The sequence below is a fragment of the Pinus tabuliformis genome, chromosome 5_1 (genome assembly GCF_031772625.1).
Source record: "Pinus tabuliformis cultivar Carrire ecotype Pingquan chromosome 5_1, CPIR1, whole genome shotgun sequence".
NCBI classification, from domain to species: domain Eukaryota; kingdom Viridiplantae; phylum Streptophyta; class Pinopsida; order Pinales; family Pinaceae; genus Pinus; species Pinus tabuliformis.
In genome coordinates, this window is record NC_142305.1 from 137245119 (window position 1) to 137270504 (window position 25386).

Below are 25386 nucleotides of genomic sequence, written 5' to 3' on the forward strand. Positions count from 1 at the left end.
AGACATAGACATTGTAATGTAACAGTTTTAGCATGGACAACAGATAGGGTAACGCACGTAACACTGAAGGCATGGACATATGATTTAACAATATGACTAGATCCTATCATCAATTGTAATATTGATGTGACAATGGACATGGTTGATAGAAATTGGTTTTATTCATAAGAGTTGATTCCCCTATCTATATGGTGTACTTAACATAATTTTGTTTTTCTTGTATAATAGTTTTATCACTTAAAGAATTAAACAAATACTTAATATTATTATTGTTAGATAAAAATAATTTATTAATTTATAATTGTAATTAGTAGTTTATTTTTATAATTGTAATATTAATAAGTCATGGATGCTTATTCGATATAAATTTATAAATATTAAGTAAAATTAAATATTTAGTTTAATATTAGTGTTTAAGAAAATAAATTTTAAATATGTTATATAAAAATCAAATGACTTAATTATTTAACTATAAAATATTTACAATTCACTAAAAAATAATTTTTAAATATTTTGTATAAAAATTAAACAATTAATTATTTAAACTATAAAAATTCACATATAGAAAAACAAATTAGATAATACGTATTTATATTGACATTGATGTTAAATCTATTTTATTTTTATAAATATTAATTTTAAATCTATTTTAAATTATGTATTAAAAAACAAAAGGATTTAAATATTTAGAATTCTATTATATATATATATATAAAATAATTAAATTTTAATAAAATATATATAAAATTAAAATAATTTTTTTTTATGAAATTAAAGCAAGATTAATAAATAAGATAAAATTTATTTTTAAATTTTGATTTCCTTTCCTATTTTTAAGTTGCTTGTATTGATTTTTATTTAAAAAATAATAATAATACAAACATTCGCCTAAAGCTAAAGGTAAGTTTATATTAGACTTAATTATGGTAAGAGAAACTAATCTCCAATAAATTTGACCAAAGAACATTCTCTTATTGAATTGAGGCTTCTGAGATCCATATCAAGTTTGCCTAAATCACATTATTTCATTTGTCTACGTGTTTCGTACCAACTAGTGTGGTTCATCGTCAGGACAAGTTAAAGAATCAGATCTAGATTGCAAGTTAAATATTCACAGTAGAACATCCAACTGCAATAATATTTGGCTAGGCAATGACTATATTGACTAACTAATGGCTATATTTGACTAGGAAATGGCTAATTGGACCGAACCCAGAGAAAAGGGGGCATAACATAATTAATTAAATAAAAATTAAAATGAGTTAGAGTTAAGGATTTAAATAATTATTAAAATTAGTTATACTATTATTGAATTAAAAGTTAAAAGATAACGATATATGAATTTACATAAAAGGTATTAACTATTCTATATTAATTTAATCTTTATTTAATATATATATATATATATATAAAATAAATTAATTTACATATTATATAATAAGAATAAGTCTCTAGTAATTTTAAATTTTAAATATATTTAATTGTTAAATTGTTAAATTATTTCAATTATAAATTAATAAAAACATAAGATCGATTTCAATATTAAAGTAATTATTTTTCTTTTATTAATTAAGTTATAATTATTAGTGTATAACTAATAGCATAAACTAAATGCTATTAAAATACCTCATACTATATAAACAACCTAGCAACGAACAAAGGCAAAAGAGAGAAGGTTACGGGATAACAAGGGGAAACTAAGTAATAAGAAAACTAGAACCAACGGTAAAAAGAGGGAGAGGAGGAAGTGAAGAAACAACTAGGAAGTGAGGGTTGGGACCTAGCAACGACCGTCCTCTCTATTGAGATTGCTTGGCCTTTTTTCAATCTCAAGGGCTTCCCTAAATTTACTGTGATGGAATTGCGACACTCTAGCAATAACACTGGCCTCCTCGATACACACATTATGTTTGGTTTTCCATAGGGTGTAGAATAGAAGATGATGGGGTGTAGTGCTAAATTACTTCGTGATGCGAAAGTCATCGGTTTGATATTCCATGGGCAAAAATCCACTTGTGTTAAACACTGGTATGGCTGAGAACAAGTACGATCCCTAATTAATTTTGATGGCTTAAATGCCCACGTCACAATTTTTCAAGCCAAAAGTGAAGCCTATAACTTAACAAACGAAAATTAAATATAAACGCTCATAATCACATTTATAAAGAAAAACTAAATTAAAACATCATATTTACCAATTAGGTATACACTTAAACATTGACCATTTCATTTACATGTATGATTGTTTGTCTTAATCAAAAGAATGCGATAAAGAGTAGTGTTTGTTGACTGAAGAATGAGATAAATAATAGTGATTGATATGCGTTTTTTAATAATTTTGATCATCTTCTTTTCTAACAAAGAAATATATAAAGTTATATTTAATTGAATTACTTTATAAAGTTAAATTATAAAATAAAATAATATAAATAAACTTATAAATATATAAAATAATAATTAACTAAATTAATTCATAATATATAAAATTATAATTAATCAAAATTAATTTATAAAATAAAAAATAAAAGTTAGAAATGAATAAAAATGTTGTTTTTAGTGACTTTCGGTTATACATTATTCAACCTTGATTAGAAAAGGGTTCATATTAATATTTACGTTTCTTTCAGGTAAAGATTATAGATGTTACTCTACAAAAGGTACTTACTCTTGTGTAAAATTGCAGCTATTTGAACTATGGTATAAATGCCGCTCGTGGAAAGATCTTGAATATTACGATGGACAAAGCTTCTCCATGTGTTTTAAAGGGTTATAATGGTATGTAACTAATTATATAGTTTAGGTGTTTTTTTGTTATACTCTATAATATTAATATGAGAGATATTATGTGCATAATTGACGTCGTTTTTATTTATAAGTGATTTTTAATGAATTTCGTGATATGTTATTATAATGAATAGGTTTTTATAAATTATGTATTTACTAAATAGGAATTAATTTTTTTTGATATGCACTTTTTTTTAAAGTGTAATTTTTTTACTTTTATTATTTTTTTTAACAGATTTAATTTTTGTCATTTTAATATATATTTATACAATCTTTTGAAAAATTTCTGACATATTTGGATCATTTACACTATATAATTTAAATTTATAATTCTAACAAATTTTTAGTAGATTTTTGATAAATTTGACTGAAAAATAAAAAAAGCGCCAAAAAATAAAATAATAAATCTATTTGGAATGTCTTAAAATATTTTAACTATAAAATTTGTTTTTTTAATTACTTTATATGTAAATAGTTGAGTTTGAAATATTGTACTTAACATGTAATTTGGAATATTTTATTTATGAATTACATTGTCTATACTAAAATGTTTTTTGGTTATTAATATATTTTTAATTTTGGTTATTAATATATTTTTAAATACAGTTAATATTATTTAACTTTACATATTAATTTTTTTTTTCTTGTTTGTAAATCAGCAGATGTATATTATATCACAAAGGTACATAAGATACAAAAAGTCTGTATGAACAGACATAGAAAACACCTCCAACTTGTTCGACTACAATGACTAGCAGAACTTGATCCTGCAACTTCAGAACAGAGGCTAACCATGCAGGGCTGCCTAACATAGGACACAAAACGAGAGAGGGTCTGGAGGACCTCATAACTAAGACAGAAAGAGACATTCGAGAAAAACATAGAGCCTTGAAGCCATTATAGCTCCAATACCACATAATCCTTGTTGGTGTTACTTGGGCCGGCCGTTGCAGTGACTATATCTAGCCTCAGAATCCTTTGAGGAATGGGGCGCTTCACCGTGCTGGTGTCAGTTTCCTCCGCTGGGACGTCAACTGCAATATTTGTCCCCTGTTGGATGGAGAGCTTGAGGAGTCTGGTGAGAGCTCCTAGATTATGCAACAACATTTTGAGTTCCTAAGTCAAAGCACTAATGCTGAACTCCATGGCGTCTAACCTGGCTGTGTTTCCCGCTGAAACGAGCGAAGTGGCCTGGTGCGCATCCTTTATTGCTTCTGCTTGCATGCTGAGCGCTTTGGCCAGCATGGTTTTCATGCGCCACAGTTCGCTGAGTTCTTACGAATTGCGTGGCTCTGGTGTCCGTGGTGCGTGGGTCCGCGATCCAGTCTATTTCCTTCTCCATTGCTTGAATGTCCAACTTTTTTTCTTCCTCGATGACCGCAACTTCAAGCTCTACAATTTTTCGTTTCTCTTTCCTAGAGACCGAGGTCTCATAAGCATCACGGGTATTTTTCAGGTCCCGGTTAGCAGACTTATTGTGACTGCCCTCCTTTGCCATTGTGTTGTTGCAGGTGTTGGCGTGGGTTGAAGAGACTGCGGGCTTTCTAACAGAGTTTAGATTGCTAAGAATCGAGCGAGGAGAATGTGATGTCTTGGTTTCCTGGTGGATTACCTTAGTTATAGCTGGAGGTTGAATGTTCTGGATTGAGATCTCCCACTCCGCCTTCTAAGATCCGATGTTCTTGTCATAATAAATCTTGTTTGGATTTCCTAGTGCCTTCTCGTGATTTCGATCCAGAGCCATTACTCTGCGACACTTGTGGTTGCTGGTTGAATGCCATGTGTCCTCATTTGCTTCTTGCTGACTGTGCCGATCATTCTTTTTGTAGATTGTACTCCCCGTCTGATATCCTTCGTCCTTTTGGGTGATCTTCCACCCTGCCCCAGGTACCCCATTGGATTGTTGCCAGTGGTACCTTCGATTGGCATTAAGTGTATGGTTAGTCCGCATAAGTTACTAATGAGCCGTATTTTGCAGCCCGTCCTTTGCTTTAGATCCTCTTGTAAGGTCTTGCCTCGAGATGAGAGTGCACTGATTTCTAAGATCGTCTCCTTTGATGTCTTGCTAACAAGTGTCAGTGATCTCCATCGGATAATCGACCGTGTGGTTGGCAAGGCTGTCCGCTAAGACATTTGCCTTTCGCCTAATTGCTTGTAGAACAATGCTGCTGAGGGAGGAGAGATGTTTCACAATGAGCGCTGTGACCATAGCTAATCTCCAGTGCTTTGTGACTTTCTCCGATCGCGTGCCATTTTGCATTCTCCTTGCCGCAATGATGGCCAAGAGAGAATCTCCTTCTACTATTACAGAGCCTTTACCCAGACGGATGAGGACGTGAAACCCTTGTTCCAGGGTTGCGAATTCTGCTTCATTGTTGGTGGCCTCCCCAATTGCTCTGTAGAAAATGTGAAGGATTTCTCCTTTGTCATTACGGATGACGCCTTCAAGCCCTGCAGGGCCTGGATTGACCCTGGAGGCGCTGTCAAAATTCAATTTGCAGAACCCAGGGATGGGAGGCAGCCAGGCCGAAGGAGAGGGAGTTGGCTGAGGGTGGTTTGCTTGAGCCCAGTGACTCGATAGACCATTCATGCCAAACAACAACAGGATGCGTGAATCATTAGGGGTGAGAAAATTGGCCTGCTCAGCTTTGCAGTTGGTAAGGGCAGTCTCTTTTAAACTTTGCATTATTACTGTTTTGATGGTTTCAAGCTGCCTGGCTTCTTTTTGAAAAATTCGTCTGTTCCTCTCTTTCCAAGTGGTCCAAACTATAAAACCGGGGCAGAGCCTCCAAAGGGTGTTAACCGTATTACAACTGGAATACTTGGTGCGCCAATTCGCAATGGAGTCTTGAATAGAATCCCTGTGTCTGTTTGTTTGTTTGAATATTTCCTTCATCCAATCCCAAAGATTATTGGTCCAGTCACAGTCGTTAAGGAGATGGTTCATTGTTTCCTCCTCCTTTTCACAAAGGGGGCATCTGGATGGCCCAATAAAGCCCCTTTTCACTAAATGCTCCTAGGTGAGGATTTTGCGATGCATGAGAAGCCATAGAAAATACTTTATTTTTGGCCAGAGTGTGTTGTCCCAGACATTAGAGTACCAAGCTACTTTGTCTTCGAGGTCCCTGTGCTTGAGATACATTCTAGCCTCCTTGAGGTTGAAAGTTCCCCCATCAAGTTTACCCCACCTGAGTTGGTCCTCCTCTTGAGTGGACCGGATCATTATTTTATCCAAAGTGGATATTAGGGTGCTGAGGAGGTTTATCATGTCATCCTCCGGGGGGGGGGGGGGAGGCTCTAAGTTCCAATTCCTCCAATGTTGGTTCTCGTTGTTGCTAGACCAATACTGATGGACTTTTATCTTGCCTGTTGCTTGAAACCATCTCTGTAGGGTGATATAATTGGGGTTTTCTAGTTTATGTAGCTGTTGCCATGCATCCTCCCAGAATAAAGCATTGTTGCCATTGCAAATTTCCCAAAAGCAGTGATCCTGAATGAGGTTTCTGTTAGCTCTGGCCAAATTCCAAATAGGGGAACCTTCAGGGGCATCTGTCATTCTGATTAGATCCTCAGTCCTCTAATTCTTGGCATATTTGGCCTTCGACAGTTTTGCCCAAGGTGTATGGGGTTCCTTGATCCAACGCCACCAAAACTTGGCTCCACAAGCTTTGTTGACAGTGTCCGGGTCTTGCAACCCTAAACCCCCCAGGTTTTTGGGTTTGCATAATTTAGCCCAGGCTACAAGAGCCCATTTGTGTTTATCCGCTTTGCCCGACCAAAGGAAGGCCCTTTGAATATTCCTGATTTTCTGGAGCACCATTTTTGGAGCTGGGAGAATAGAAAGCATATAGTGAGGAATGGCTTGAAGAACCGCCTTAGTCATTACAAGTCTTCCTGCAAAGTTCAAGACTCTGTTGGTCCAATAATTGCCCCTGTCCTCTAGCCTGGAGAGCAAATGCTCCCAGTGGAGTTTTTGCCAAGGCTTGCCAGTGAGAGGAATGCCAAGATATTTAGATGGAAGGCTGCATCTTTTGAACCCTAGGATATTAGTGAGGTGCCTCTGGACCGCCAAGTGCGTATGGAAGAAAAAAATAGAGGATTTATCCAGGTTAAGATCCATACCAGATGCTTGGCTGAACAGGTTTAAAATGGCTTTGAAACCTTGGGCTTCCTTGACTGAAGGGGTACCATGCAGCATGGTGTCATCCACGAATTGCTGATGAGTGGTTGCAGGATTATGATTCAGGGGTTGGAGACCTTTGATGACATTCCTATCCTTAGCCATTTTAATGATGCGACTCAGGCTTTCCATTAAGATAACAAAATGAAAAGGGGAGATATGATCACCCTGACGAATGCCTCTGGATGGGAGGAAGGGGTTTGAAGGGGCGCCATTGACCAAGATAGAGAAGCTGGGAGATTTGACCATGGCCATAATCCATCTGATCCAACGCTGGGCAAAAGCAAAAGCTTCCAAAACAACTTCGAGATAATTCCAACTGACCTTGTCATAAGCTTTTGAGAGGTCCAGTTGAATGATCATTCCAGCCTTTTTCTGAGATTGAAGGGTGTGGATCATTTCGTGTGTCAATAAGACATTGTCCATAGTTTGCTGGCCTTCCACATAACCTGACTGCTCTTCTGAGATGATCAAGGGGAGAATAGGCTTTAACTTGTTGGCCATGACTTTGGAGATGATCTTGTACAGCGCATTGCAGAGAGCTATTGGTCAAAATTTAGAAGGTGTGCAGGCAGCCTCTTCCTTGGGGATGAGGGCAATAAAACTGGAGTTTAGAGATTTGATTATGGAGGAGGATCTTCTAAAGTCCTCAACCACCACCCATATGTCCTGCTTCACAATGTCCCAGCACGCTTTGAAGAAGTCAATGGTAAAACCTTCTGGTCCCGGAGCCTTGCCATTGCCCATGTCTTTGACTTCCTCTTCTACCTCCAGAAGGGTAATCGGGCAGTCTAAGGATCTGTTTTGCTCCTCTGTGATTAGCTTGGGAATAGAGGTTATGACTGCATTGATAGCCTCTTGTCTGTTGATGTCCGGTTCTATAGCAATGACACTGAAGTGGTTCTTGAGGATGGAGGCAATCTCTTGATGAGATTGAAAAGAGGTCCCCTGTTTATCCTTAAGCTTGGTTATCTTATTAGTGCATCTATAATCCATGGCTGATCGATGGAAAAAATTAGTGTTTTTCTCCCCTTCTTTCAGACATTGTATACGAGATTTTTGTCTCCATAATGTCTCTTCCTGGTGACATCTCTCATTCCACTTTTGCAGGAGGTCACGCTTCATGTTAAAGGAGTTCTTGGAGATGCCCCCCTTGATCCAGTTGTTGTGTATTAGAGCCATCTGATCCTCCAGGGCTTGTTTGTCCTAAAAATTGTTGCCAAAAACCTCTTGGTTCCATGTTCGTAGCTTTGCCTTTAGGTGCTTCAATTTGGCCTAGAGTCGAAACATTTTGGTACCTCTAATGTCCAAGTGCTCGTTCCACCATAGTTGGATGTTGGTGGTGAAAGCCGGATCACTAAGCCAGAATTTTTCAAAGTGAAAAGGTCTGTTTCTAGGTGTACCAAAGATAGTTGCATTCAAAGAGATCGGGCAATGATTTGATCCTCCAGATGGAATAATATTAGATTCCACCTTGACTCCCTCAAGGAGAATGGTATCCGAGATTAGAAACCGATCAAGCCTAGATGCGATAAGCCTGTCCCCTCCTCTCTTATTATTCCAAGTGAATATGCCATTTTTGGGTTGGATGTCCACTAGGTTCGCTGTTCTAATGAAAGAAATGAAGGCCTCAGCATCTCTGTTTAGTGTACGAAGCCCTCCCTTCTTTTCCTCCAGAGAGGTAATCATGTTGAAATTGCTGCTATAAATGGCCTTAGCATTAGAGTGTCTTTGTTGCAGCTTGGATAGGTTGTCCAGCAGCTGAAGCTTATCCTCCAGCCTTTGGGGGTTGTAAACATTTGTGAATAAGTATGTGCTAGCTTCTCCCAGGATCTGCATTTCAAGGGAAATGAAAGATCTAGAGGCCTCGGCGTTTAGGAGGAGTAGGGAGTGGGGGTTCCAGAAGATGGATAAGCCCCCTTCCAGACCATTACCTTCTACCTCCGTGTGCTCCATTCTCTTTCCTAGGCTTCAGCCTATCCCTTCCAACATTAGCCTGGAGCATTTGGTTTCCTGCAGGAAAACAATGTCTGGATTTTCCTTTGTGACTTTCTTTTTCAATAATCTTTATTTGGTTTGGCTGTTTAGCCCTCTTGCATTCCATGAGAGTATCTTCATATTTAAACAGGTATTATGAGGAGAATGGGAAAGCCTCAAGGGCTTTCATCTTGCCTGAGTTGATGAGCATTTGGCTGAGCTCATGGAGCGCTTCATTGTTTGTTCTTCTACCCCATTTCTTTCTGTGTTTTGCAGTAGAATGTGTTTGGTGTAGGTTTTGTGCCTTGATGCCCAGTCCCTTTGTTGCACCCAGACCCCTTTTCTGCCCTCTCAAGGCTGCATCCTGCCTTGATAGGAAGAGGAAGTTGACTCTGTCAATCTCTTCCTCTGGAATGTGATCCACTCCTTTTTGTCTCCATTGCTCAACTATGGTATTAAGGTCCATTCCTTCTTTTTCTAGAGTGTCATTTAGGTCCTGATCCTCTGTGCCCACTTCACTTAATGTCATTTCCTCATCCCCTTCTGCGTCTTTCCTCAATCCTGGATCTAGGAGAAAGTCATCAGTCGAGATTGGAGTCGGCATTTGGGCGTTCTGATTGGTCGTTTCTGGGGTTTCTTGCTCGCTGGTGTTTGGGCATCCTCATTTACACCAGTTTCCTCTCCAAGCACCTCAAATGCGTTCATAGACCCTTTGTTGGTGTTTCCTGTCTTCGGTTGGTTCCTTCTGTTGGTTCGGTGTCTGCCCATGGGTCAAATGAAACCATCCTAATTTTTGCTTGGGAGATCCTTAGCCTTCTCTACGGGTCTATGCAGGGGACATTCCCGGATCAGATGGCCGTGTTCATGGCATTTTCTGCATCTGAAGGGTATTTGTTCGTAGTCTATGGCTTGGAAGAAGACTTCATCTCTATATTCCAACCATAGACCTTCATGAAGAGCACCTGAAACGTCCATTTCAACACAGATTCTAGCGCAAGAGGTGTACCTTTTTTGGAGGGTAGCTTCGGAAGCTTGGATGAAGGTGCCCAGTTTGTTGCCGATTTGTTCCAACGCCGCCGGTCTCCAGTAGTCGATGGGGAGGGAAAACAGGCGAATCCACACAGGAACATGCTTGAATGTTTCCTGTTCTGGTGCAAAATTTGGTTTCCAGGGTCTCATGTAGAGGCCTGCAGAGGCATAGAAATAAGGGCCTCCATCAAAGATGCGGTCTCTGTCTTCAAGGTTTGCAAAGACAACTGTGAAAAAACCTTTGGCCCCAGGTGGAGTTTCACATCTCCTTTCGGCTTCCAAGTTAGCTTGATCCATTGGCATAAGGCTTTTTCTGTGGGCCAAAAGCCCATAAACTTGCAGATCACTGCATGAATAGCCATATGATCCCTATAGGCTTGCAGTTCGGGGTCGGTAATGATAACCCTCAGGCTTTCTGTGGTTTTTGGCTTGCAACGCCCTTGGTCTCTATGTTGTTTGTCTTCAGTGGCCAGTCCTTCTGGATCAGAGCCGTTTAGGGGGGAGGTTTCAGCTGCCTCCGCTTCTTTGGTTTTCTTTCCTGCTCCTTGAGGTACCTGCTCTCGAGTGGGATCTGGTTTGTCTTTTCCTTCCAGAATTTTGATGCCTTTTGTCTGGTTTGGATGTTGGGTTTCCTTTGTATTGCCATCCAGCTTTGTCTTTTTGCTGAGCTCATTTTTTCCTGTGGTGTCTGAACCCGTGATCTGCACTCCTTCCAATGGGCTTTTACCTTTGTCCATCATTATCTGTTTGTAGGAAGGGGCCCCATTAGCCCCCGCTTGCTTCATCCGTTGGGCCAGGGCAAGCCCCCGCTACTTTAGATCAGTGAAAAGGGCACTGCCCCCTGGCAGAGTGGGTAACAGTGCACAGATTGCGATCCAAAACCCTAGCTCAGAGAGTTGCAGAGCCGCTGCTATCTTCCATTTTTCTTAAAATATTTTATTTATGATCTATATTGAAATTTATTATCATTATTAATAGTTTTTAAATTTATAGATCAATTTTATATTAAGAATTAAATGAATTACACATTATGTTTTTGTTAAGAAGTAACTGTTTTTTTTTACTTTTATATATATTACATATAAACAAACTTTATCTATGTATACATATTGAAATATATTAGTTGATATGGATATTCAAATAAAGTTTATATTAAAATATTAAAAAAAAAATAATTATACATGTTTCTCACACTAGAAAGTGAATAAATATTTTTACCACATTTTTTTAGTATTGGGTTTTAATATCAACGAGAGATAGAGTCAACAAAGTTGGAGTATTCATGTTTTGTGCTACTTTTAATTAAATCTAATTGATTTCTTTATTTATTATAGTGGACGTTGTTTTTTTATTTTATTTAGAGAATATTTTAAAAAGATGTGTCAACTTGAGAATGAGCATAAAAGGATCTACACATTTCTTTCATAATTCATTTCTATTTTTATTATATTCTATTTTTTTCTTTAGAGAATATTTTAATTTATTTTAAAAGGGGCATGTGTCAACTTGAGATTGAGCACGGAAGGAATTGAAAATTACACATTTCTTTTATAATTCATTTTTTTTATTATTATAAAAAACATTGTTTTTTATTTATTTAGAGAATATTTTAATTTATTTTTAAAGGGACATGTGTCAACTTGAGATTGAGCACGGAAAGAATTGAACATTTCTCCCATAATTCATTTCTATTTTTATTATAGAAGACATTGAGCGTTGAAGGATTGCACATTTCTCTCATACTGGGTTATAGAATGGGCACGAAGTAAAATATAATAATAATTATTATTCTTATCCTTATTATCATTATTATTTTTTTACTTTCTCTCTACTATTGATATAAAATTATGTTACTTAACATAAACATCTAAATATTTTATTTATGACTTAGAGAGCAAAATTGAAATATTTTTACCACATTTCTTTTATAAGTGGCTATAATATTTTTTTTAAAACAAAAATAAGTATTGCATTAAATCTCTACCTAGTTGCAACAAATAGTCTGGAAACCATTATATTTCATCATTTTCAGAAGATATCCTTGAGAGAGGAGCTGTTTATCGAGACCAAATAACTGCTAACTAAAAACACTACAATATCAGTTTGACATACATAGATTCTACAAATTGAAACAACAAAAATGCAAATTTACAGTAAACTCCCATTCAAGGGAAAAATGATGTCTTCATCAGCGGGTTTGTTCAAGTCGAAATGCAGATTGCCATAGGCTGGGCCTGGAATAATGCTTGTAGAATTCTCGTTCACTGCAATGTTGCCATTGATTTTGAGATTCTCAATCTGCCTTCTGATGGCATCAATCTCGTCATACTAATGAGAAATTTTGAGTTTGAGGGATTGAAGCTCCTCAGTGACAAATATTAGGAGATTATCTTGTTGGAAAATTCGTCAGTTTAAGTCCATAATTTCCACTTGAAGAGTCTCCAAAGGGTTGTTGCTTGCATTACTAGGGGAATTACCATAGGAGCTCGAAGAATTGAGAATGGAGGGCATGGCTAGCAGGTTTGAGAGGTAGCCAAGAGGTGTTCAAGGGGGAGCAAAGACAGTGCCCAAAAGGTGATTGTAGGCGGAGAGGAGGCTTTGATGTGCTGAGATGAAGTTAAGGGAGTCAAGGGGAAGGGGTACGGAAAAGTTTAGAGATGTCCAAAATTAAGAGCCAGAGTGAGAGCAGGGGGGCTAAACGTGACAGGGAAAGGGAGACGGAAGGGGGGGGAGAGGGCTAACCAGAACAAAGCAAGGGGACGAAAATGATACCTCCGTGAAATAGAAAGATGCAAGAAATACAAAACCCAACAATACATCACAGAATGATATTCAGACCGAAATAGATCATGATGTGGGGACCAAAGACCAACTTTAAAATGCCCAATTCCGTCGAACCATTGGATGCTAAAGCCGTCCCACGCAGTATTTGTTGTTGATTGCTGCTGAAGTGGTCCTCGAAAGAGAATTTCATCGGAGGATTAAGTTGTAGAGATGGGGTCCTAGGTCTCTCACCATCGAAGAAAACGACTCGGTCAGTCAAGAGGGGCTCATTACAGAGCCACCGGGAGCGAAAGTAGGCAGATGCCATGACACTTGCAAAGGGGAGGAGCCCAGGAAAACAATGAAGGCAAGGAGAGGAGGACCTCAGTGGAGGATTTGGCGAGACAGTGAAATGAGAGGGGCTAGATCAATCCATAAATTTATCTACGAGGAGACAACCCTCCCACGTGAATCACATTTCATCGTAATTAAAACACCGAAGGTTCAGTCGCTTCATAGTCATTAATAAGAAGGTGTTAGCTTCTGTAGCATCGAAGGTGTTCTAGTCTCAAAACTTTGTGGAAAGGCTTAGCACATGAGTTCTTGATAACCCATAAATCGTTTCTGGAAATTCCACCAAGAAGTGTCTCAATTAGATTATTAGCCTGTTTTTAATTATTTCCTAAGTGTAAACTTAGGAAGAGGGGTAAATTAATTAGAATGAATTGAGATAATGTGTGAATCATCTAGAAACTCACACAAATCGACACTGAATTAATCTGAGCCCTTGATTAAGTTTTAATCTTGGTCGTTGGAGGTCCAACAAAGGATTATAAGAAGAAGTCGATGGGTAGATGGAAAATAAACTTGTAGAGTTTGATTTCCTTTGAGAGTTTGATTTTCCAGAGAGCCAGTAGTTACTGGAAGCGTTTGAGCTTTAGAAGGAAGTAGAGAAAGTGAGAGGTAGGGACAATGAGACAGAGGAAGTTTTCTAGATCTGGTGAAGTGCATTGGAAAGAGGCAGAAAGAGCCATAGTGAGGCTGATGTAGGGGTTGCGCAGAAGCCTCTAGATGCAATTCCATTTTGCTGGAGAGAAGTTGGGTTTCAGCAACAGAGGCTAGAAAGTGTTCGAGAAGGCTAGAGAGACAGTTTCTCAGCTAGTGGCAGATAGGACAAGTACAAGAGCAGTTGATTCAGACATAGCAAGGAAGGGACTGTGCAAGTGTGACATAGGCCTCCGCAAAGGCTGTTTGGACATCTCACTTGGAATTGCAGTGAGAGCCCAAATTGCTAGTGGGGGTGAGGAAAATTCCTCACAGTATTTTTGCTAGTATTTTCTCTGCATGATAGCCAATATTCGACATCCAGATTGTACTCAGAATTTCACTGCTGCTTAATAATAAACACCCTCAGCTGCTGCACCAGTTTTCCCAAGTTGGGTTTTTCCGGGGACATTTGTCCAAAAATAATTGTGTCAATTTTTATGTGTGCACTAGAATAATTTTAAGTTTCCAACATTATTATTTTCCACAATTTTATTTGTGAATGTTGCTGTGTGATTTATTCAGTATTTTTCGTAGCAAACAAGTTGTTAAATTAATTAACAATTAGAAGAATAATTTCCAGTTGCCGCAATAGGATTTCAGTCTTGAAATTTTCACATGGTATCAGAGCGTGATTGATCAGACCGGGAAGCTCAGAAGTGAAGACAAAAATTCGCTGTTCAGAGGGAGCATCAAGACTAATTTTCGGAGGCTGCACAGAGCCTAAGCCAGCGAGATAGAATTGCTTGGGGAAGTTTGATTTTTCAGTGTAAGTTGGCAGAAAAATTTGGCTTGCCAGTTGAGTGATTTCAGCACGCAGACGGAGAAATAACAAATCAGATTTTCGCTGAGCAGATTCCTTGTTTGGGTGCAGAGGGTTTTGTAGCAGTTTGCAGAAGCAGAATCAGCGCTGGGTGAAAGAGAAATATCACACACAAAGAGGGAAAAATTCTCTCAGGGGATCTCGAGCTTTAGAGATCTAATTTTTCCAGTTGTAGATTGGCAGTCACTGTGAACAAAGTTTCCTGCTCCAGAAGGGAGTGTTTGTAGTATATCAAACTGTGGAGTAGAGGGAAAGAGGGAGATTTTCGATCAGATACAAAGATGGCCACAATTGGGCTTATAGATCAAGATATGTTGGAGGAAGCCTCCAACTATATCATCTGAAAGGCTAGGATGTCCTTCCTTCTAGATGAATAAGGCTTGAAAGTCTATGTGGAAAATGTGGTAGCAGTATCCCAGGATGTCGATCAACTCAAGGAGTACAAGAAGGAAATGGTGAAGGTGAAGCAGATGATTTTGGATGGAGTCTGAGATCATCTAATCGGACATGTGGCAAACAAAGGTACGACCAAGGATATGTGGGATGCTCTCTCTGAGCTATTTCAGAGTTCTTCCGAGCAACGAAATATGTTTCTCTAGGATAAGCTGAGGAGCATCAGGATACAGAAGGGTGAGAGCATAGATGGCTTCCTCACCAGGATTCAGGAAGTCTGAGATCAACTATCAGCCATTGGGGAGGCACCCCAACCCATAGAGCTTGTATGACTGGCACTGAATAATGTCTCAGATGATTGACAAATGTTTGTCCAAAGTATCTTGGGCAGAGACACATTTCCTAAATGGGACAGGATGTGGTCAGGTCTATAGCAGGAGGAGTTGAGGTGGGCTCTAGTAAAGAGTACCATCATCGACAGTAGTAGCAAGGACATGAAGGGTGAGAAGGAAGAAGAAAATGTGATCCTAGTATTTAAGGGTCCCAGTCAAGGGCAAGGGGAAAAGAAGAAGAAGAAGGACCTATCAAAGCTCATGTGCTTCAGATGTGGTGAGTTCGGTCACTACAATATCTAGTGTCCTCTCAGGAAGAAGGACAAGCAGGAGAAGTAGGACCATGAAGCAATGTCCACTGAGATTGATAAGTTGTTCTTCATGTTGGAGGAAGATTTCACAATGTCTGCAGTTATACCTCCAAGAGAGAGGTCGAGCGATCTAGAGCTATAGTGCTAGAGTAGTGCAAACATGGGCAAGGTCCATTGAGGTGTCCTCCTCATGGATCATTACCTTGCGATTGGGGCCCACAGTATTCAGTAGCAGGATGGATCACTGTCAGTGATGCAGTTAGATTTCAGAGTGACATCTGTAGATTAGTAGCAGTCAAGTGCTGATGAGCGCAATGCAGTGTTGGCAGCAGTGCAGAGTAGCACAATGCAAAGTTAGCAGTAACGCAAATTCTTCAGTGGACAATGCAGTAGCTAGTAGCAATCAAGACTCTGGAGACAAATGCATCATACTGAACACAATCGATTTAGTATTTAAGGTGATTCTTAGTCGTAGTTGCAGTTGCAACAACAACAATTGACAGGGAGTTGCAGTACAGATGCAGAGTTGGCAACAATATGGCAGTGTTAGCAGCAACACAGATGCAACATCAAAGTTGCATAGTGGGTGGTGGGTAGTAGCCAGACATCAACAACGTGACAGAGGGTGGTACAAAGACAAAGTGTGCAACACTAGAGGGTGGTACAGAGACAGAGTGTGCAACACGAGAGGTTGGTACAAAGACATAGTGTGTAGCACTAAAGTGTTAGTTTCTGTAGCATCAGAGGTGTTATAGTCTCGAAACTTTGTGGAGAAGCTAAAACACAAGAGTTCTTCATAACCCAGAAATCGTTTATGGAAATTCCACCTAAAAGTGTCTCAATTAGATTATTAGCCTATTTTTAATTATTTCCCAAGTCTAAACTTAGGAAAATGGGTTAATTAATCAGAATTAATTGAGATAAGGTGTGAACCATCTAGAAACTCACATAGATCGACAGGGAATTAATTTGGGCCCCTGGTTAAGTTTTAATCTTGGCCATTGGAGGTTCAACAGAGGATTATAAGAAGAATTTGATGGGTAGATGGAGAATGCACTTGTGGAGTTCGATTTCCTTGGAGAGTTCGGTTGTTCCAGAGAGCCAACAATTTCCAAAATAATTCAAGCTTCAGAAGGAAGCAGAGATAGTGAGGGGCAGGGACAGGAGCTAGAGGAAGTTTTCCAGATTCGGTGAAGTGCATTGCAGAGAGGTAGAAAGAGCGATAGTGAGGCTAACGCAGGGGCTGCGCAAAAACCTCTATAGACAATTCAATTTTGCTGGAGAAAAGCTGTGTTTTAGTTCTAGTGGCCAAGAAAGTTTTCTAGAAGGTCAGAGAGACAATTTCTCAGCCAGTGGTTACATGAGCAGCTAATTCAGAAAGAGTGTGGAAGGCACTGCGCAAGGGTGACGTAGGCCTACGCGGAGGCTGTTTGGATGACTCATTTGGAGTTGCAGTCAGAGCTCGAATTGCTTTTGGGGGAGAGGAAAATTCCTCACAATATTTTTGCCAATATTTTCTCTGCAGAATAACCAATATTCGACATCCAGATTGTACTCAGAATTTCACTGCTGCTTAATAATAAAAACCCTCAACTGCTGCACCGATTTTCCCAAGTTGGGTTTTTGAGGGGATATTTATCCAAAAATAGTTGTGTCAATTTTTATGTGTGTGTGTGCTAAATATTTCTCAGTTTCTAGCGCTATTATTTTCTGCCGTTTTATTTGTGAAGGTTGTAGTGTGATTTATTCAGTGTTTGCCATATAAAATAAATTGTTAAATTAATTAACAATTAGAAGAATAATTTTAGTTACTGCAATAGGATTTTAGTCTTGAAATTTTCACAGGAAGGGTGGAGGAGAAGAGCTAGGCACCATTTATAGTACTTTGCAGTGATGAACATGAGGGGTTATAATAGCTTCCCATCCGTTAGATACACCGCTTTTTATCGCCGCCACGACATTTTTCTTCATGGCCTTTGGAGTTTGCGTTTTTATTTCTTAAGTTCCAAAAATAATTTATACGGGGGCGGATCCAGGGGTGAAACATAAGGCAAACAATAGACAAGACTATCTATGGTATTGGGTGTGGCTTTGAACTTCAACCAATAGACAGACTATGTTTGTTTGCTAGTTAGCCTTTGAGTTTTGATTTTTGGGATGTGAAAAAGAGAAAATGAGGAGAGGAGGTCCTTTGAGTTTTGATCTCGAAGGGATGTGAAAGAGAAAAATTGAGGAGAGGAGGCTAAGAGCACGCTTAATTCTTTTAAGGAGATTTTCTCGAGGATATGTGCCATAGATGAAATGTTGGAGAATGATCATAGAGTCACCCAGGATTATTAAAAATTCCCCTATTGCGAGCCAAAGTTAATCCCAAAAGGAGGCCATACATCTCAGCTTGGTTGTTGGTTTTCTTACCTAGTCCCAATGAATAGTTGGATATAAGTTTTCCATCGAGATTATTGAGAATCCCTCTCCCTCCTGCCGTACCCATATATTTGGTTGTAATATTGACAAAACTGAACGAGCGAAATAAATGATGTTATAGATTGAGCACTGAAGGAATTACACATCTCCTTCATACTGTACTATAGAATGTACCTCTTGACATGATGAATAAAAAAATTATTTTCCAAAGGAAAAATACAATGAAAATCCATAACTTACACGAGGTATTATTTTATATTTATAGTTTATATTTTCCATATGATATTACATTAAATTAATGTAAACATTTATTAACATTATAATTTTGAATTATGGGAATTAATAATTATTACGTTTTTTTTAAATCTAGAGACAATATGTTGACATATTTTTTTTCTATATATCAATAACAATATTCCAAGAATCAAGAACAATTGTAAAATATTAAAAATGATTCACAAAAAGGAGAATGAAAAATCTTATATTACATAGTTGTATAGAAAATACATTAGAGTGTCACTATGTATAGTAGTGGAAGAGGCCTAATGTACAACTATCACACTTGGATAGATAGTGATACCTAACTGGCCTTACAACTAATACAGGTTGTATGCATTGGGAAATATCAATGTGTTAGAGAATAGGAACACAAACGACCCCCTTTAAGCAAAACATAGAAAGTAAACAAATAACACAAAAATGGACTTTGATAAGTAGGCCTGCTAAGGTACACATGTACGAACTGTCATAGTTAGAGAGAAAAAGAAAAGCTCATAGGAAAAATTCCTCCCCCAAAAGGAGAAAAACAACAAAAATAGAAAATCAAGGAAGGAGGACTCTAGATGACCCCCTAAGGACAACTTAATTCACCCTAAGCATCGTATTGATAAGGGTAAATGACCCAGAAATGGTCGGGTTCTTTTCGATATGAGGTTCCAATTAAACCTCACGTTGTTTGGGATAAGAGACCCATTCGAATTTTGGCCTGGTAACCATGCTTGGTGTTTGTGTGTGTGTTGTCGATATGAATGGTCATCACAATAGTGAAGTGCATCTAGTACGCTAACAACTATTCTAAATGCAAGGATGCAACTTGTTGTCACTCACTGCTTTTTCAGTCACTAGTGGCTTCAGAAACCAAATAATAGTGATGTTTGATGCCAAATTTTGAGCCACAAAAGCTGTCAGAGCCAAACCAGACCCTCTCTAGTGCGTAGTGCTCGGAAAAGGCTTTTTGGGGGTATATAGAAGTCCAAACAAGGGTTTCTGGATCAAAAGTTAGACCCTGTTGAGAAATCCCTTAGAAAGCTCAAAAACCCCAAAAATGGCTAAGTGTTCAAGAAAAATCGGAATCGAGACTTGGGATAGTTTGTCGCAATCGCATATCGGCGTCAACGGGTTCGGGTGCATCACATATATCGCATTTTCGCATATTGGCGGGGTCTTGGGTCTAGGTAGAACATTTTATCGGCGCCGAAGGCCAATATTATGGTCCTACAGTCTGGCATTATTGCATTTCGGTCAACCAGTGTATTTATCGCAATTGGCGGGTCAAGGCCCAACACTTATCAGCGATTGTGATGGTTTAAGTCCTGAAACAAGAAAGGGGGCCGATTTGCGATATAGCACTAAAGTTCCGGAAAGGGGCCAATTCCGATTTACAAAGGAAAAGGTCGCCAAACCAAGGGTCGGGCCGCTCCTTCTCTCTCCTCCACGTGGTGCAGTCCCACATTATCGCATATCGGCGAGGTTTGAGTACCGAAACAACTAGGGGGGGCCAATATTGCGATATGGAGCAAAATCTCCGGGGAGGGCCGATTTTTAAATACAAAGGAAAATCATGCAAAACCAAGGCCCGACTGACCTTTTTCTCTCTCCTTTAGGGGGCCACGTGGCGACTTTTGATTGTACCTCAGCGCTGATGTGGCAGATGATGTCAGCAAGTTATCGGCGATCGGCAGTTCTTGTTTTCGAGCTTATCGACGATTGCGATGCAATAAGGAAGGGCCCCGGATGTGATATTTCATAAGCTGCGATTTACAAAGATTTCGGGTCCAAGAAATCGGCCGATGAGGGACTTATGCGTTATAAAGAAAAAGGCCTTTGCACAACATGTCAAGGTCTTAAGAACTTTTAAGATGAGCCCCCGGTCTCCGTTTGTGGCCCTATGAGGAAACTCATAAAAGGCGTTGTGGCCTAAGAATTAATTAAATGCCCGTTTGTTCGACTATGTTAAATGAATTGAAATCCTGCGCCGTGATGCACTGATAGCATTGTACCAAGAGTTTTGAAAGATTGATGGGTCGACAGCTGGGTGTTTAACGAGGAGAATGGGCAAATTTATGTAAAGACGACCTGCAATACGCTTCTATAAGTCGGTGTCGAAGGCATTTTAATGGCAGAATTGACTTAAGTCAGTTGATGTATAAATGAACCGCCTCAAACAGCTAAAGAGTCTATGACAACAGGGACGTGGCTTGACAAGAGGCCTCCACTGAAATGACAAAGGGACACCTCCTCCTTCGCTTCTCTATCTTCTTTCTCAGTGTATTAATGTCTGATTTCTTCAAGAAAGGGAGGGGATCCCGTTGTAATCTTTTTGGGGGCAACTGTGCTTCACCCTGGCCGAGAAAACTCGCTGATTTGAGAGCTGATACTCGGCCCAAGGATATTTTCTATTGTGTCATGAATGTAAAACCTTTCCCTTCTTCCTATAAATAGGCAGATGCAAGACTATATTCAGGAGGGGCGTTGGTTCTGGGCTGGTTCGAGATATTCTGACCCACGAGGGCTGAATTTTGTGATGCCATTTTGGTTCAATTTGCTGTATTCATGGGATTTCACTGATATCATTGCCGAATGTATGGAATGGTTATTGGCTTCTCTGAGATAAATGATATTTTCCTGATTGATTCCAAACATGTTAATGTGCAGTAAGTTTTCCCTTTTGTAACCTCTTTCCAATTTTGTATTTCTTCCTTAAAACAATGTTAAGGCAGCTGTTATGTTTCTGGCTGATAAATGGATTTGTCTTCACTGCTAAATAGAAGAGAGTACATGTGTGAGACCACAAAATTACTTCTGTTATCTTTATGCATGCAGTACCTGTCATCCTTTAGATTTACTCGTGTCTGTGAGTAGCTTACAGAACCTGTGATGGGTCAGACTTATCTCAATTGTTGAATAGAGATTGATACCCATTACTATGCAAGCCTGAAGCCTTACATCAGCTCCCTCTATTGCTGTAATCGCACCTTCTTACTCTCTCATGTTTCTAGTGAAATACAGTGGCTGAGGACTCTGTTTATTACGACCTTCTGTACCTGATTTCCTCCTTTTCCTCCCACTCTCCTTCACCACTTCAACTTTAGTTCAAGCTGTCTCATTTCCATGTGTAGGCCACCAGAAGAAGAAACCATTTCTCTTTGAGATTACTCCATATACTCCCAGCCTCTGGATTCATGAGTTGGCTTGAATCTCCCTCATTAAAGGCATATTGAACCAAACCCTCTTACCACCATCTTCATTTCGTGACAATTGGAGTGCTTCAAACCCCTCTCATTACATCTTACAAGCACTCCTCTATTTAAGATGTCCTGGCACTGGTCTACAATCAACCCATATGCTGTGTCTAAGGAGCTTTCTTTGCCTCTTGCTGTACTCGTGCTGCAGGTGCAAGATTTAGCGACAACACAACTGCTCTAACATATCTAAGGATGAAAAGTAGTGAGCGAATAAACAACACAAATGCACAATCAAGGAAATAATTAGCTGATACCCTAGATAACATTGGATGCTAAACTTTTTAGAACAAAATGCAAAAAAGTCAGATTCTGAACCAATAAATACTCAATACCAAAGCTACAAAACTGAAACCACATGTGAGAAATTACCAACCATTTCATAGATTAGTCTAACTAACAGTAATACATCTCACAGGTACATACATGAATGAATTTGCTTGAGATAGTCAAAACAAAGATGAAATGTGTGTCAAATGAAACTTCAGTAAGGCTTCTCTATGTTATGGCCAAAAATATAGAGTTACCAACATCGTAGCCCTTGTGTGCAATGATCTCAAAACGGATAAGAAAAAGTCCTTGATTAGATTGAGTTTTACATTATTTATACGCTTGATTTGTAATTAGTTCTTGAGACTATTGAGCTTCTTAAGGGTAGTTACAACTCTTCAACTTCTCCTCGTTTTACGAAAGTATTTTGTAAAACTCTTATAATTGATGTACAATAATTGCATCTTCAAGTGGATTCTTCTAAATATCCCGGAGATATGTTAGGATATTCCGACACATAGGATATAGTTAAGTTCAACTTGGTCTAGTATAGAGTTAGGTTAGAGTTAGGTAAAGTGTGTTTCTTTACCGTTGTACATTTTGTAACTTACAATCCGACGGTCACGATATGTAGTGATCCGACGGTTCACTCTCACCTCGGTATTACCGACACTTGATCCGTGGCTTGACACCCGATTGGTCCATGAGTTCTATTTAAAGCGCATGGAGGGTCATTGTTCGGGTAATCCGTGCATGAGAGAAGCTTATGTAAATTTTCATTCTTTGATTAATAAATTGCCTGTAGTACCCACGTTGGGATAGGCCGTGGACTGTTTCCCTCCTTGCACTCTGAGGGTTTTAACCACGTCAAAAATACTGGTGTATTGATTTGAGATCTGGTTGTGAGCGGTGTCCTTTTGGTATTCTTTCTGTGGAACTTACCCTGTAAATTCCTACATGGTATCAGAGCTATTTGAGGGCCGCGTCCGTTGGTGATCCAAATCTGAAGCCGGTAGAACTGCATGCGGCTGTCGTTTCCTAGATCTGCTGTTTCTGACTGCTTTCGGGCCGAGAGGACTGCTCTGTTGCGTTCGGAGCATCTGTTCCAGTGAGGAACCCCTTTCGTTTCACGCGAAAAGGTTTCCGGTAGCCCTAGCTGCGTCATTTTTCAGATCGGGAGGTATACAGTGTTTTTTTTGCAGTTTACTGTTATTTTCTCTCTGCTTATTTCGGTCTCAGTTTATTTAGCCTTTTTTTAATCGGATCTATACCTTTCATTTCTGCGTATGCTCTTTGCCCTGCGACTCTGTGCGATCTGGGCAAATCAGAAACAGAAAGGAAGGATTTTTCTCATGCGTATGCTCTTTTCCCTGCACCTTAGTGTGATCTCGGAAAATCAGAAACATTGAGAAAAATATTTAGATTTTCGGCTAAAGCTAACTTTGAGATTTTTTTTTAAATTTCTAGTTTTTTTGGCTAAAGCTAACTTCGAGCCGTAAGGTTCGTTTTTCTTTGCATATTCGTGTTGGGTTTTGTGTTTTGTGTTTTGTAGGGAAAAAGAGCTTTCTCAAGGCAAGCACGCAAACCAAGGCCCCCCCCCTCTCTCTCTCTCTCTCTCTCTCTCAAATTTTTTGTATAGATCAATTGGTTCAAAGCTATTTTAAGAGAGTAGAGGTCTTGGGTTCAAGTCTCCATTTTGTGGGGGCGGATTTTTTCATTCCCGCACATTCGCGCACTTTGCCGGCAACGTCAACATTTTTTTTTCAAAAAGCCATAACTTCTTCATCCGGAAGCCTTTTTCAGAGCCGTTTTTTTTAAAACCGCCTATTTTTTCGAGATCTATCCATTGGAACACTTACTTTCAGCATCTTCAGCTTCAGTTTTTTTTTAAAATGGAAAGTCCATGCCAAGTCATTCTTGACAGCACTAACTACTTCCAATGGGTAGCCTACATGGGAGATTTACTTAGAAGTAAAGGTCTCTACAGAATAGCCACAGACCAAGAGAAGAAACCAAAAGATGAAGACAAGGCGGCAAAATGGGAAAATAGACAAGATCAAGCACGTGGTTTGATAGGGATGTCTGTTTCTCCTGATCTTAGATTCCACATTGCAGAACTTGAGACTCCTCATGAAGCATTAGAAAAACTTGCTAAAGTTTTTGGAATTAAAAATGAAATTAGAGCCCATCAACTTGAAAATGAGCTGCTTACTTTGGATCCTAATAATTTTTCTTGCATTGAAGATTTCTTGTCCAAATTCAAGACCCTTAGATATCTCTTGGAAGGTGTTAAAGTTAAGAAAGAAGATGGTAACCTCATTTATTCCATCCTTACTAAGTTGGGACCAGCCTACTCTGTATTTGTTTCCACTTTCCATTCTACAAGGGAAGCTTTCATTTGTCAAGGACAAGAATACAAGGCCCCTTCCTTTGACTCCTTTTGTGATTCCTTAATAAGAGAACAAGAAAAACTCTTACACCTTGGTCTTCTTAATCTTGGAAACTCTTCCACGAAAGCGTTAGCCGCCCAGCAGCAACCAAATTCAAAGAATCCTAAGAAGTCATATCCTCAAAAGAATGGTCCTAAACCATCTCAGCCTCAAAATGAAAGATCATTTCAGCAAAATGATAAGACCAATAAAAACAAATGGAAGAAGTCTGATAGACATTGTAACTTTTGTAATCGAGATGGCCACTTAGAATCTAAATGCTTTAAGAAGATGGAAGCCTTGGAAGCCGCAATGAAGAAACATAACATCCATGTGGAGCCTACTTCAACTTCAACTTCCGGAATGGCACTTTCTGCATGTCATTATCAATCATCTCAGTCTGGTTATGCATTAAATGTATCTTCTTCTTCTTCTCATTCTCATGAGTGGCTCATTGATTCTGGAGCCTCTTGTCACATGGCCAAAAATCAAGCCATGTTTTCTTCTTTAAATGATTGTAACACCAAAAATATATATATTGGTGATGATAGATCTCTTAATGTTGTAGGGACTGGAACTGTTCATCTAGACAATGGTCAGTTTAATGATGTATTATGTGTTCCAACCTTATCCTGCAACCTTCTATCTGTCTATCAGATAACTCATTCAGGTGAAGGTAAAATTGTTGAATTTTCACCTCATGATGTTGTAATCAAGGATCTAAAAGATCCTAAACAGATTCTAGCTACTGGTCTTGCTGATGATTCCAAAAGGTTGTATAAGTTTCACAACTTTGGGTCATCCAATCTTCCCTCAGTATTTGTTGCTCATAATGATGAAGTGAGCAAACTTTGGCATGAGCGATTTGGTCACTTAAACTATCGCTCCCTTCAGCATCTATGTAAAGAAAATATGGTGACAGGTCTTCCTATGATATCTTGCAGAGATGGTGTTTGTTCCGGATGTGTACTCGGAAAACATCATCGGGACAGTTTTGACAAACGTGCCTCTTGGCACGCCTCAGCCCCTTTACAGCTTGTGCACAGTGATTTATGTGGTCCTCTTCCTGTTGCTTCATTCTCTGGCTGCAAGTACTTCGTAACTTT

The 25386-nt window shown here is 38.9% G+C and overlaps 2 protein-coding genes across 2 annotated transcripts in view; one reads left to right on the forward strand and one right to left on the reverse strand.

The window, feature by feature from the left end:
* LOC149163805 (apyrase-like) overlaps positions 1–25386 on the forward strand; it is a 273199-nt gene that overhangs the window by 150229 nt on the left and 97584 nt on the right. The window contains exon 6 of the mRNA XM_089431874.1: positions 2684–2775. Coding sequence (XP_089288000.1) covers positions 2684–2775 — 92 coding nt within the window. The remainder of the gene's footprint in view (positions 1–2683; positions 2776–25386) is intronic.
* The window catches only part of LOC149163806 (uncharacterized), a 123253-nt gene that overhangs the window by 74626 nt on the left and 23241 nt on the right, over positions 1–25386 (reverse strand). The gene's annotated exons all lie outside the window — the stretch shown is intronic.